The sequence below is a fragment of the Podarcis bocagei genome (assembly GCF_964188305.1).
Source record: "Podarcis bocagei genome assembly, chromosome: 3".
Taxonomy (NCBI): domain Eukaryota; kingdom Metazoa; phylum Chordata; class Lepidosauria; order Squamata; family Lacertidae; genus Podarcis; species Podarcis bocagei.
Genome location: NC_138127.1, coordinates 93646856 through 93660614, shown reverse-complemented (window position 1 = coordinate 93660614; position 13759 = coordinate 93646856). Strand labels below are relative to the sequence as shown.

At 49.2% G+C, this 13759-nt stretch overlaps 1 protein-coding gene across 4 annotated transcripts in view; it reads right to left on the bottom strand.

The window, feature by feature from the left end:
- The window catches only part of SLC8A1 (solute carrier family 8 member A1), a 316175-nt gene that overhangs the window by 278137 nt on the left and 24279 nt on the right, over positions 1–13759 (bottom strand). For 3 of the 4 annotated variants that reach the window (XM_081188461.1, XM_081188462.1, XM_081188465.1), the window contains exon 1: positions 4203–4278. The exons of the other annotated variant lie outside the window; for it this stretch is intronic. In XM_081188461.1, coding sequence (XP_081044587.1) covers positions 4203–4248 — 46 coding nt within the window. In that variant the 5' untranslated portion in view covers positions 4249–4278. Of the gene's footprint in view, positions 1–4202; positions 4279–13759 lie in introns of those variants that run through there. 4 annotated transcript variants of the gene reach the window in all.

Below are 13759 nucleotides of genomic sequence, written 5' to 3'. Positions count from 1 at the left end.
AATTGGCACCTAGGCATGAATATCCAGCCCTGTTTCCACCTTTTACACAGGCTGCAGACATCCGAGGACTGCTTCTGTGATAGGGATGTCACCGACTATAAGGAATCTTAGTCGGGTAATGGTATGAGTATGTCTTTGTTAAGCAATTGATCAAATCCACATGGATTTCAGTATAAATTGCAGTTCTGAAGCAAGAATAACACTTCCTTTGCTCTTAGGTGATACATACCCAGCTGGTGGGCTGGATCCTTATCTTCTCCACCCCCAGCCATGGGCATAGCCGGGGGCGGGGCAGGGAGGGGCAGCTGCCCCACTAAATCAATAAAAATACATAGCTAACTGAGGTTCTGCTCCCCAACCAAAGGCCTGCCCCCCCCAACAAAAATCCTGGCTATGCCCATGCCCCCAGCCGCCCACCTCCCTGTCAATCACCTGACATCACAATGACATCAGTTGACTGGTTTTTGCATAGCTCCCTGCCCAGTAGCCCCAATGACCACCTGACCATTGGTGGTTGCAAAGAGCTCTGCATGGGGCTTTGCAGGTGTTACTGATCAGCTGATTGGCGGTACCTGCAAACCCCCTTTGGCCCAGCTGCATCTTTACCTGGTGCACCCCTGACATCATATATAATGTCAGATGCAGGGCAGGTGAGGGGGTGCCACACTGATGCATACCAGAATGCCATGTGGGCACAGCAGGAAGGCATGGCCTGCATGGGTGGGAACACCAGAGGTCAGCAGAGGCTGGCTTGGCTCCCTCGATGTGCTCACACAGCCCCCAACCTTGCTACTGCCTTGCCCTTCTCCAAAGCTTCATTAACCACAAGCCTCAAAATTTGGGATCCCCTCCAAACCCGTGCCAAAACTTTGCAGTCATTTTGAAGTGAACCCCTCGCATTCTGCAACACCCCCCAAACTTAATTGAGACATCAAACCGGGGTTCATAGTTAACACCCCAAAATCCAACATTGTCACAGGTTTGGAGGTGCTCCCAAATTTTGGGGTTCGTAGTTAATGAGGCCCTTCTTTCCACACTGTTCCAGTAAGTAGCTGCAGAGCTGGTGTCAGAAGGGTAACTCTGCAGCTCTGTACCAGTTGCTCTTGGTTGCGACCCCTCTGGCTGCCTCTGTGTCCATGCACACAAGATACATTGCTCACATCTCATGCACACATACATGTGGCTGAAGAAAAGCTCCTGCATGCCACTTCCTACATATGAATTGCACATGCTCATGTAGCACACATATAATGCAGTATTGAACACATGCACACTGGTTTCCTGAGTTTCATTTAAGTACATTTTATTACCATTACTCCTGTCATTCCTTTTTCTTGGAGAGAAAGACAACAAGACTCACAGGTCTCTCTTTAATTCAGTGGACGTTTAGGGATTATTTGTTGTTTGCTGCCTCTTTAGCCCACGGCTCGTTAATTTGCTTTTAACGCAGTGATCTTATGCCTGGGAGTAATTCCCCTTGAAACTGAATGGAACTTACTTATGAGAAAACCCACTTAGCATCACTTTGCAGCTTACTCAAGCATGCTGCGTTACTGTGTGCTTTTCCAGTGTATAACTGACAGCAGGGAGCACAAACTTGGCGGTGGTTGGGTGGGGGCAGGGGAAAGGAGGTTGGTTGATTTGTGAGGGCAGCAAGGATATCCCCTCCTCCCTTATTCATTTCCTTAGTTTATTGCAAATGCTTTTGGCCTGCCCCTCTAGAGAGATCCCAAGACAGTATACAAAAGTAAATAAAAATGAAGCAAACCAATCCAATATAAATTGGGTCCCATGCATGCCATACATTTGAAGCATATGGCTTCCTCCTCAAAGTACCCTGGGAGCCGCAGTTTGCCACTCTGAAAACAGCAATTCCCAGCAGCCTTAGTGAGCTACAGTACCCAGGATTCTTTGGTGGAGGCAAAGCCTTATGCTTCAAATTTGCTTTAAATATATGGTGTAGATGTAAAAGGTAGAGGACCCCTGGACATTTAAGTCCCATCAAAAGGCGAATATGGGGTGTGGGGAGCAGGTGTTTGTCCACAGACAGCTTTCCAGGTTATGTGGCCGGCATGAATAAACCACTTCTGGTGCAACGGGACAACGGGACGAGTGCAACAGTGGTACCCATTTATCTACTTGTACTGGTATGCTTTCGAACTGCAAGGTTGGTAGAAGCTGGGACAGAGCATCGGGAGCTCACCCCATCACACAGATTTGAACCACCGACCTTCCGATTGACAAGCCCAAGAGACTCAGTGGTTTAGATCACAGCACCACCCCTGTCCCTGGTGTAGATGTGACCACAATTAACAATAAAGCCATATAACTGTAAAAAAAAAAACAGAGGCATAGACATAGAATCATAGAGTTGGAAGGGAACTGAGGGATCATCTAGTCCAACCCCCAGCAATGCAGGAATATGCAGCTTTTCCCTACGGGGACTGAACCTGCAACCCTGGCATTGTCAGCACCACAATCTAGCCAAATGAATTATCCATGCAGTTAGAAACAAGCAGAAGGGACTAGATCAGGCATCCCCAACCTTTGGCCCTCCAGATTTTTGGACTACAATTCCCATCATCCTTGACCACTGGTCCTGTTAGCTAGGGATCATGGGAGTTGTAGGCCAAAACATCTGGAGGGCCGCAGGTTGGGGATGCCTGTACTAGTTGCTATTCAAACCCTGAACTTTAAAATTCCTGGGCAAGTCAATGATGTCTAACCTGGTGTGGATATGTCACATTGGTGCCAGTTGTTGCACCCCTAGAGGGAAGGCCCTCCAGAGAAGTCGAGGTTCTCTGTTGCCACCCAACAAACTTCACCCAGGAACAGGGCATGGAGAATATTCTCCCCTGAAGATAGGCAGGCTGCTATAGGGAGCAGCTCTTCTTCAGGCATTTGGGTCCCAAGCCATTCGGGGCTTTAAAGGACAGCAACAGCAGCTCTGAGGCGAACGGGCATCTTTCAGAATTAGTGCGACATGATTCCATCTGGCTGGACCAGTTAGCATTAAGGCACTCATATTCTGCACCGATTGGAGCTTCCAGGTCATCTCCCAGGGCAGCCCCATGTACAACACATTGCAGCAATCCACTATTCTGGGAAGGTGGAATATTACAATTTTGTTGCAGTTACCAAAACAAAAACAAAAAACAAACAAACCCGTACTTGGAGACAGGTTTCCATTATTGTGCAGAAACGCCCAGAGTGGCAAGTTTAAGAGTGTATGAGAGAATGAATGGACTTTTGCAGCTAAGAGCCTTCTGCACCAAGTAGATGAAGGAAGTGGCCTAAGAAGGTGATTGAGAGTGAAAGTGAGGGTGGGAAACCCATAACATAACCAACATTTACTTGGATCCTGAAGCGAGGAGACCAAACGAGCGCCGCAACCGCCGATGGAGAACAAATACTTGCGAGAAACCCACCCACACAGTCCTTATTTATGCTTCTTATTAAAACTGTGCAGAATAAAAAAAAGGCCAATGGACTCTTAATTCATCAGCTCCCTGTTCATTGCGGCGCGCGCACATTTTAACGCACAGCTGGAGCGCAGTGGGAAAGCGAAGCAATGGACTGAATACGAATTGGGAGGCGGGTAGGAATCACCAAAGAAAGGATGCTCGGGATGCAGAAGGCGAAGGTGAAAGTGGGGGGGGGGGGGAGAGACCAGACTTTTCACTGTTCTCCAACAAGAGGAAGGCGACGGAGGGAGGGAAAGGGAGCTGGGGGTCAGAGCAAAACGGGCTTTGGTGTTCTCGTTCCGCCTCCTTTTTGCAAAGTTTGACCTGCCCAACGTGGGGAGATGAGGAGGGACCCGAGGCGCCTGCTCACTCTCGCCGCTCGCCAAACCCCCGAGACCCCCGAGCGGATAGACGGCGAGGTGGTTGCAGTGCTGCGCTTTCCTAGGGGGGAGCGCAGCGGGTCCCAGCAAGGCCGGACCCCCAGCCTTAAGCCGGGCGGAGGAATGGAGGAGATCAGCTTACCACTCTCCTTCTTCCCGGCAAGGCGGCTCCGGGCTTTGCGCGCGCGCCAGGGTCATAGAATCATGGAATTGTAGAGCTGGGAGGGGTCCGCGGGTCATCTAGTCCAACCCCCTCGAAGGCGAGGCTCTTTTGCCCAACGTGGGGCTCGAACCCGCGACCCCGAGATTAAGAGCCTCATGCTCTCGGACGCGCCAGAGAGCAGATCGCGGCGCTTACCTGACAGCAAGGGACGGCAGACTCCGCCAGTGGGGCGCAATGGCATCACCTGCAAGTGCAGACGCCAAGGACTGCGGGCTTTTAAAAGCGGGTTTGTGGACTCTGCTTTAAACACGCACCACACGTCGCCCTCCCCACCCCTAATTCCCAAACCGGCTCACCTTGCTGTTGGCCTCTGCCCAGCTGTGGCCTCTCGCCTCAGTCGCCGGCCTCCTTGGCTCAAGGGCGCCCCCTCATGGCGACATCTGCCGAGGAGCGTCCCGTTCCTCTCTGCCTCCGTGCGTCAGAGGAGGGCCAAGGAGGGGGCTCGGGGGCAGAGCAGCTGCTTGGCATGCAGAACTCTCCAGGCCCCCCACACTGCAGGCATGCATCCCTCAGAAGGTTGCCCCAGAGGGAGAGCGGGCCTGGAGCTGAAAAATGTTCCCTGCCCTGGCTATACTCATCCCGAAAGAGGAGAGGAAACATAGAAAATGAAGGGGATGGCTGTAGCTCAGCGGCAGGACACCTGTCTGTCACGCAGAAGGTCTCAGGTCCACTCCCTGGCCTCTCCAGGTAGGGCTGAGAGAGAGACTCCCTGCCTGGAACCCTGGAGCTCTGATGCCAGTCAGGGGAGACTAGTCTCCGCCAACCAGAAGTTGAGGATGATAAATCCCATCAGATCCATCCATAGCCAGGGATAATGGGATTTGTGGTCCAAAATGTTTGGAGGATACTTGGCTGGCGAAGGTTGGTGCAAACAGCGCTGATCTATGTGGACCAGTGGTCGGACTTGGTATAAGGTGAGCTGCCTGTGTCTCTCCAGTTAGACAGTTTTTATACCCTTGGTTTGTTAACCATTATGTATCCAGATACCAGTTGCTGGGAATCGAAGGCATCTGGTCCCACAGCTGCACTAGATGAGCCATTGGCCTGATCCTGCAGGCTCTTATTATGTTCTGTTCTGCCAAAGACATGCACAGAAATGATCTGACCATCGTTTTAAGAGCTAGGGAGGGAGTCAATTAGCTTTGCTTTTTGATCTTCTCTTAGTAGCAACTCTCATCACCACCTACTGCATGTCCATAAGAGTCACCCCAAATTTCACCATGCAAACTGCAACATGTAATCTCAGCAGTGTAAATAATACCACATGTAAAAAAAATAAAAATGCACCGAATAGGACATTCTGTGTCAATTTCAATATTTCAATTTCAATTTCAATTCAATATATTCCAGGAGTGAGGAATCTCAGACCCCTGGGCCGAATGCCTCTCTATTTGGCTCCCAGGACTCTCCTCAGACCACACTGCCTCCCCAGCCACACCTGCGACTGGCCGTGCCTTGCATTCTCCTTGAGGGTTTTTGCCTGGCTGGAATATGCCCTTGAACTCTGAGAGTGCCTCTTGCTTGTCCAGATGAAGGCTAGAGTGGTGTGTGTGTGTAGATAGATAGATAGATATAGATAGATAGATAGATAGATAGATAGATAGATAGATAGATAGATGATAGATAGATAGATGATAGATAGATACCAACCTGCTGTACAAAGGTTTAAAAAAAAAGCATTCATTGTTCTGCCCATTTTTGCCTGTGGCATCTGGGAGATTGTTCAGAACGGAATGTGGCTCTTAGGCTAAGAAAAGTTCTGTATTCCTGTATCGAATGTAACTCTCTAAGTTCAAAAAAGTTTGCTCTGTGTATGGGAGAGGTAGGAATCTCAGCACACACACACAGTAGTTCTCTGGAGTGTAGATTTCTTGCTCCCATATTTGTGTTCTAGTGACACTGATCCAGAATGTTTAGGTATTTGTCTTTACAACAGCCCTGTGAGGTCTGCGAGAGAGAGAGAGAAAATGAGAGTGACTGGCCCAACAGGATTTTCTTCATGTTTATAAAGGTCTGTATACTTCACCGCAACTGGCCTCTCTTTGGATTTCCTGATTCCTGCTGCTTTGAAATTCTTCAAATGAACCCTTCAGCCCTGCGCTGCCACGCACTGGAGACATTTTTTCCGTACGCCTTGCCCACAGTTATCTAACCCACGGAGATTTAATAGCCTGCCCTGCTGCTGCTGGTCTAATCAGGCTTCGTCCAGGGAGGGGAGGGGTATTGCCATTCTGCTTTGTTTATAGTGTGGGTGGGTCAGCCCAAGTGGGTCATATAGAACAGCGCTAGATGGGGGAATTTGGCAGCTGTCTCAAAGTTTCCTAGCTGTAAGTTATTACCAGGTTGCCATGCCCACAAGAAGGAAGCCTGCTTAAACAAGGGCACCCCTTTCTGTTCCAGCAAAATAACCATGATGACCAAGCAGAAAAAAAGAAACCTGTTGCTATTTAAAGCCCCTGGTCATTTCCATCCTAAATACAGGGTTCCTGTGGCACAATGCATGGGAAACAAAGGACAGTGGTTTTTTTGTTCCCCCTTCAAATCTGTTAATTAAATTTCTATACTGCCCTTCATCCGAGGATCACAGGGCAGTTTACACTATAAAAACACCCAAATGCACAACATGGTAGCAAATAAAAACAATACCCCCTACAGTATTTATGAGAATCAAGTCACCACATCAGGTATTTCCAGGAACTTCTGTTAATGGAGTGGGGCTTTGCAATTCCCCACGTTTGGATTAAGAATGTGATGCCAAACCGACTTGTCCATGAAAGTCATTGTTATGTACTGAGTTGAATAGGATCCAAAAGGCAGCAGTCTGATTGGTCCTAGAACAGGGGTCTGCAACCCGCGGCTCCGGAGCCGCATGTGGCTCTTTTACACCTTTGCCGCGGCTCCGGGGCGGATACTAGCGAGGGGAGGAGGCGCATTGTGCGCCCCGACACTCCCCACTGTGGTGGGCGCTGTACTGACTGTGACGTCACATGGGGGCGGTGCGTGCGTTAGTCACGCACCGTCCTGACGTCACCTTCCCGCCCGCTGTCAGATTGGACATTAAGGTAAGAAACAATATATGCAGTGTTATATTTGTTTTAAATGTCGCAATGGTTTTGCGGCTCCCAGTTTTTTTTCTTCGGAAACGGGTCCAAGTGGCTCTTTTTGTCTTAAAGGTTGCAGACCCCTGTCCTAGAACAATAGGATTCAGAATGCAGCAGTCTGATTGGTCCACAGGAGCCACCCAATCCAGCTCCAGGTGGAAGGGAATCCGCAACCTGATTGGCTTACAGGAGAATCCTGGAATTAGCCAATCACGTGGGACCCATTGTGTAAATAATGTATATAAGGCAGACATTCTGGGGGAACGTCCATTCCTCTTCACCACTATGAGCTGAATAAAGAGCATGAAATCCACTCTTGACTCCGAGTATATTTCAGTCATACATTCTGAAAGTGTGTGTAGTAAGATGATAAAACTTTTCTTCTCCTAGTAACACACCAGAGATGTCCATTCTCAAAGCAGCAACTGAGATTATGAGCTAGCCTAGTGGCCCCTGTGGATTTCCTCTATCCAGGCATCTGCACCCTCTTCAGGCACAGAAGGGAATCACGGTGTGCTGCATCTGCAGCCAAGATTGACAAGCGATGTGAAGCTGCTACCTTGGTCATTGAAGAGGACGTGGAGGGGGTTGAGGAAGTGTTGCCCCTTGGATATCCCAGCCCCCTTCCTTAAAAGTTCAGCTTTCACATAAAAAAACAAGGGAAGGCTGTTGGCCTTTTGTGGAGACAGAAGGAAAAGCACGCAGCTGGTACCATTAATTCCCTCTATTTCCAGTTTTCAGGAATGGTTCTTATTGTTTATGCAGACAAAAACACTAGCACCCACCCACAAGATGGAGGTTTCAGGAGATCCCAAGATCAGAAGAATAGTGGATGAGCACAGATTAAATCTTGCTGCCTAGGCTGTGCAATCCTGTCCCTTCTGGGAACAGGGTGGTATAGGCAATGTAGGTGGGACATCAGGTGATGTGGCATCAGGTGATGGCCAAGGTTTGAGGAACATGGCCTGGTTGGTCAAATTGGGAGACCAAGATTAGCTTGTGAGCCAGAGGTTCTCCACCATGACCAAGGGCAAGGACCATGGGGTTCGCACTTCCTTGCAGTGCTCTACTGGGAGTAGAGGAACAGCCAGCTGAATTCCATGTCTCCTGCTTGGCAACTTCAGACTGTCTCCCCTCTGGAAAGTTGGACGAAGGTATTTGCAAGGAGCATAATACATGGTCTGGGAGACATGGGGAAGTCTTGGGATTTGGCCTGACCCTTAACACTGCCAGACCCTCTCCTCCAAGCCTTTATGAGAGTTAACTTGACTGATGTGTCAGCAATGGAGGTCTTCTGAAAGCTTTTTCCTCCTGCTCCTGGTCATTAATCTCTCTAATCCTCTTTTTTGCTGAAGAACTATTGTGCACCATCTCGGCTCATGTGGCGCAGCCAGCAAATGGCTTTTGCAGCAGTTCCTGCCTATGTGTAAGGTTACTCCCATTTCTTCCTGTGAAACTGTGAAAACAACAACACATATTGGATTTTTGAAATCATGTTTCTAGGGTGTGCCACAATCCGGCTATTTTTTGTGACCAGCGGCCAAAGCAAGGTATGGTCTATAAAAAGGGACTTTACAGAATGCAATCATCTATCTGAAGGTATAGTCTTTTCCAAGTTTAGTATAAAACCAAGAGACTTTACAGAATGCAATCATCTATCTGAAGGTATAGTCTTTTCCAAGTTTAGTTTAAAACCAAGATGGTCTTTTCCAAGTTTAGTTTAAAACCAAGAGAAAGGAGGAGAGCAAGAGGGGCCTTGAAGTTGCCCACCAGCACTTAGCACCCAGACAGCAAACAACACAGGGAGAAGGGCCAGCTGATTGCAGTGTTGCTAATAATAATAATAATAATAATAATAATAATAATAATAATAATAATAATAATAATAATAATAAATTATTTATACTCCGCCTACTATCTGGCTGGGTTTCCCCAGCCACTCTGGGTGGCTCCCAACTGAGTATTAAAACATAATACAGCATTAAACATTAAAAACTTCCATAAACAGGGCTACCTTCAGATGTCTTCTAAAAGTAAGATAGTGGCTTACTGCCTTGACATCTGACGGGAGGGCATTCCACAGGGCAGGCACCACTACCAAGAACGCCCTCTGCCTGGTGTACTGTGAGCCAATGAAGATATTTCAGGACTGGTGTTAAATGGTCTCAGGGGCCACTCCCAGTCACCAGTCTAGCTGCCACATTCTGGATTAATTGCAGTTTCTGAGTCAACTTCAAAGGTAGCCCCACGTAGTTGGTTTGTATTCCTTTTGAAATTTGATTTGCAAATTTGTATCTGTACAAATAAATTAGCATATACAGATCTGATGAAAGTCTGTGTCCTCCATTTTTGGATGACACATTTCCTCCCCTCTGCCCATTTTGATGATGTGCAAGAAGCCATCCTCATACACAGTCTGACCAGCAGATTGATACAAAGCCAGGTTGCATTCCAGCTCAACAAAACTACCATACAGTGGTGCCTCGCAAGACGAAAAGAATTCGTTCCGCGAGTCTTTTCGTCTTGCGATGTTTTTCGTCTTGCGAAGCACGGTCCGTCGCAACTGCGCCTCTTCAAGCGGCTTAAAAAAAAAGCACAAGACGTTTTCGTCTTGCGAAGCAAGCCCATAGGGAAATTCGTCTAGCGAAGCAACGCAAAAACGGAAAACCCTTTCGTCTAGCGAGTTTTTCGTCTTGCGAGGCATTCATCTTGCGGGGCACCACTGTATATAGGTAGTGGCTTGGGGTGGGCTTGTGTGAAATCTAACCTGCCTAAACACAGCATGCTGTTCATGTTAACTGCAATAAGTAAATGGCACTCCCAATTTTGATTCATGAATATACCATTCAACAAATGACCACTTGGGAGCCATAATTCAGCCCACCCTGACCTAGGGACGGGTCACTTACAACTAAGCATCGTTACCAGTTTATTCTTTGGATGACCAGCTGCAAAGGAAGAAAATGTTGCGCAAGAGAAGGAATTTTGATCCAAAGGTACAGAAGGCCCCCAGCTGATAGGATAGATATGACCCCTTTCCATTCATCAAATGATTGATCCGATGACTAGGGAGGGTTGATTTTCACCCCCTTCATCAGGTGGTGGGCTGGGTATAGAAATGTAACTCTGTATGGCCATCTCAATGTCATGACTTTTTGTCTCTATCAAAATTGGTGGGGGCAGAAAAATTTGCTTGTGGGGGACGAATCAAGTCCTCAGGTTGGGGTTAGCCACCTCTGCCCTGGGGACAAAAAGTATGAGCTCCCTTCCCAACAAAATGTGTACAGTGGTACCTCGGGTTACATACGCTTCAGGTCACATACGCTTCAGGTTACAGACTCCGCTAACCCAGAAATAGTGCTTCAGGTTAAGAACTTTGCTTCAGGATGAGAACAGAAATTGTGCTCCGGTGGCGCAGCAGCAGCAGCAGCAGCAGCAGCAGGAGGCCCCATTAGCTAAAGTGGTGCTTCAGGTTAAGAACAGTTTCAGGTTAAGTACGGACCTCTGGACGAATTAAGTACTTAACCTGAGGTACCACTGTATGGTGTTACCCACAAATTACTTTTTGACTAGAGCAATAGCATCTTGCTTGGAATTTGAGTATCACACAGCCTTGTTGGTGTGCACTGAATTTAGGTATTTAGGGGATGGGATGGGATGAGCTGTGCTGGTGAAAAAATGTACCAGTTGGTGACATTAACATGCAAAAAGCATGCAGTCTCGTTTGTAAGGAAATGATATATATTTGAAATAAATGTCACCAGACAGTGTGGAAGTGGCTCACTTATGTGGCTCCTTCTCTTCCACACTATCTGAATCTCTCGTTCACTTGCATATGGAGGGAATCGGAACACTACCCAACAAGTTGTCTTGGGCAAGTAACTTATCTGTCATTCTTACCCATCCCAAAAGGTTGCCGGGAAGTCAAAATGCTGCTCTGAGTTCTCTGAAGGAGGGGAAGAGGATACAAAACAAGTAGAGAAAACACGAGTACATGCTGTACTCTGTCAAAGGACAAATAGCTCAAAATGGGAACACTCATCCCTCAGTCATGGGTAGCCTTTCCCTGATTTGACCCATAGCTTTTACACATTCAAAAGTACTACATGCCCAGTAGAATTTGTATTTCTTTTTACTTGAACAGCAAACATCATAGCAAGGTGATACGGCTTAAAACACAGCAAGGTTGTTTCTTCTCTGCCTCATTTCAAGGTGCATTCTTACATTGCTGTACATGCCAGGATGTGTGTCTTCAGCTGATGAGCATCACTTGTTTGTCACAAGAGACTAGGGCCCTGCGGGACTTGACATCTTTCCGCAGGGCCTGCAAGACAGAGCTGTTCCACCAGGCCTTTGGCCAGGGCACAGCCTGACTCCCTCCTTCAGCAATCTTCGCGGTGCTCTGGCCCAATGGTTGCCATTGGTTTGAGTTGAATTAATTTTATAATGAATGATTTTAGAGCGTTGTGTTGTACTGTTGTACTGTTTTATTGTTGTTAGCCGCCCTGAGCCTGGCTTCGGCTGGGGAGGGCGGGATATAAATAAAATTATTATTATTATGTATTATTATTATTATGTATTATTATTATTATGTATTATTATTATTATTATTATTATTATTATTATTATTATTCCCTGTTTGCTGCTTCCCAACTCCTATTTATGTCCTGTGCACATGCACAATGGCTGTCTCACATGTACACACCTGTGGCTTACTGTCAGAGCTGCTTCAAGATCCTAGCTCACAGAGGATCACGCTAGCCAGCGGTCATTAAGTAAAAGTCTTTATTGAATTACAGTTTCCTTTCTCACGCTGCTGTCTGCAACTCTACGTCTACTAGCTAGATCGGCGAGGCTCCGTCTGAGTCTCCGCCCCGTGCGCACCAACTTAATATCCTAGCCTTGCTCCACCTTTTCCTCCTGACTGTCCTCCTCTGGGTCCCTCTACCCTCCGGGGCTTCTTCCTTCCGGGATTCTTCTGACGCTGACCCGGACCCTTCTGCCTCCTTGCGCCGGGCTTTAGGACCTGGTTCCCTTTCGGGGCTGCTCACTGCGCCGCCTTCCTCTGCATTTGAACTTGGCGCGCGCGCCCAACCTTCCACTTTCCTCTTAACCGTTTCTTCGCTCCCCGATGGAGGTGTGGCCACTCCTGACTCCTGCCCTCCCTCCTGTGGTGAGCTGCCAGCGCTTCCCCCCTGGCTCCTTTCCTCTTCCCTGCTTCCTGGCGGTGACGCTGGTCCCGATTTCCAGCTGCTCCCCCCTGAGTCTCCTCTGGCTCTATCTTCCTGGGGTGCCTCTCTAGATTCCCCCCTTGCCCTGGCCACTGGTGCTCCTTTCTGTGAATCCTCTGATTCACTGGAAAGACTGGGAGATCTCGGGTCGTCGTCATCACTCATCCTTTCCTCTGTCTCCTCCCCTTCGCTCTCTGTTTCCTCCCTTGCCCGTGCCTCTGCACCTAAACCCCTGACATCCATCCCCCCCTCGAAGCCCCCCAGTCCCCCCTCCCCTCCTTCCGGTGCTGGAGCTGGGGGCTGCTGTTGCAAAGGGACGAACGTCGGATATCGGTCGCTTCCCGTGGCAGGCCTCCATCGGAACTCTTCCGGGTCTTCCTCCCTGCTCTCGTTGACGACAGTCACCTCCTCTTCCATCTCTGTGCCGCCGTGCTCGAAACCAGGGTCGTCCCCGAAAATGTCCATGTCCGTCTCTCCCGCACTTCCTCCAGGCGGCGTTGCTCGGCCGGAACAGTCCAGCCACTTCCTGCGGAACTGCTCCTCCGGCCTATCGTCCCACCAATACGAGGGTTCTGAGACAGATCCCGAGGGTGACCCCTCCGGGGAACGGACGTCTCGTGTCGGTTCCTCGTCCGAGTCGAACCCCCTGAACGTGCTGTCCGAAAGCGTGGGCGTGAAAAGCCAGTCGTCGAAAAAGTCCGCTGGCATAGGTCTATGTGGGAAGAGGGCATGAAACTCGTCTTTGAGCAGAGGTTCGTCTAAAGCGTAGCCCGGCACCCAGCTGTTCGCACTGGCCGGGGTGCCCTCCCTGGCGAGAAAGTATTCTACTCCCTCTTCCCCCCATCTGGAGTCCAAAATCTCCGTGACTTCGTTGATGCGCTCCTCCTGTGCCACTCCCGCGTGCCCCGTTCCTTCTCTGAGCGGACTCGGCGCCGTTCCGGGTTCCTGGAACCTGTGCGGTGCCTTGTAGGGAGTGAGCACCGATCTGTGGAACACCGGATGCATTCTGGAACCCTCCGGAAACGCCAGCCTGAAAGCCACCGGGTTGACCTGCTCTTCGACTTGGTAGGGCCCCAGTTGTTTATGCCCTAGTTTCTTCTTGGCCAACGACCTGGCCGGCACTGCGTGGGCTGCTAACCAGACCCAGTCTCCCACGTGGAGCTCTTCGCCAACCCTTCTGTGTTTGTCCGCTTGTACCTTGTATGCGTGTTTAGCCAGCTCCAGGTGGCGCCGCAGCTGATCGTGGACTTCCTGCAGCTCCGACGCGAACGCATCTGCTGACTGCGGCTCCCCTTCTCCCCTGCATTCCAGTCCCGGGAAGGTTCTAGGGTGCCGCCCGTTGTTGGCGAAGAACGGCGTG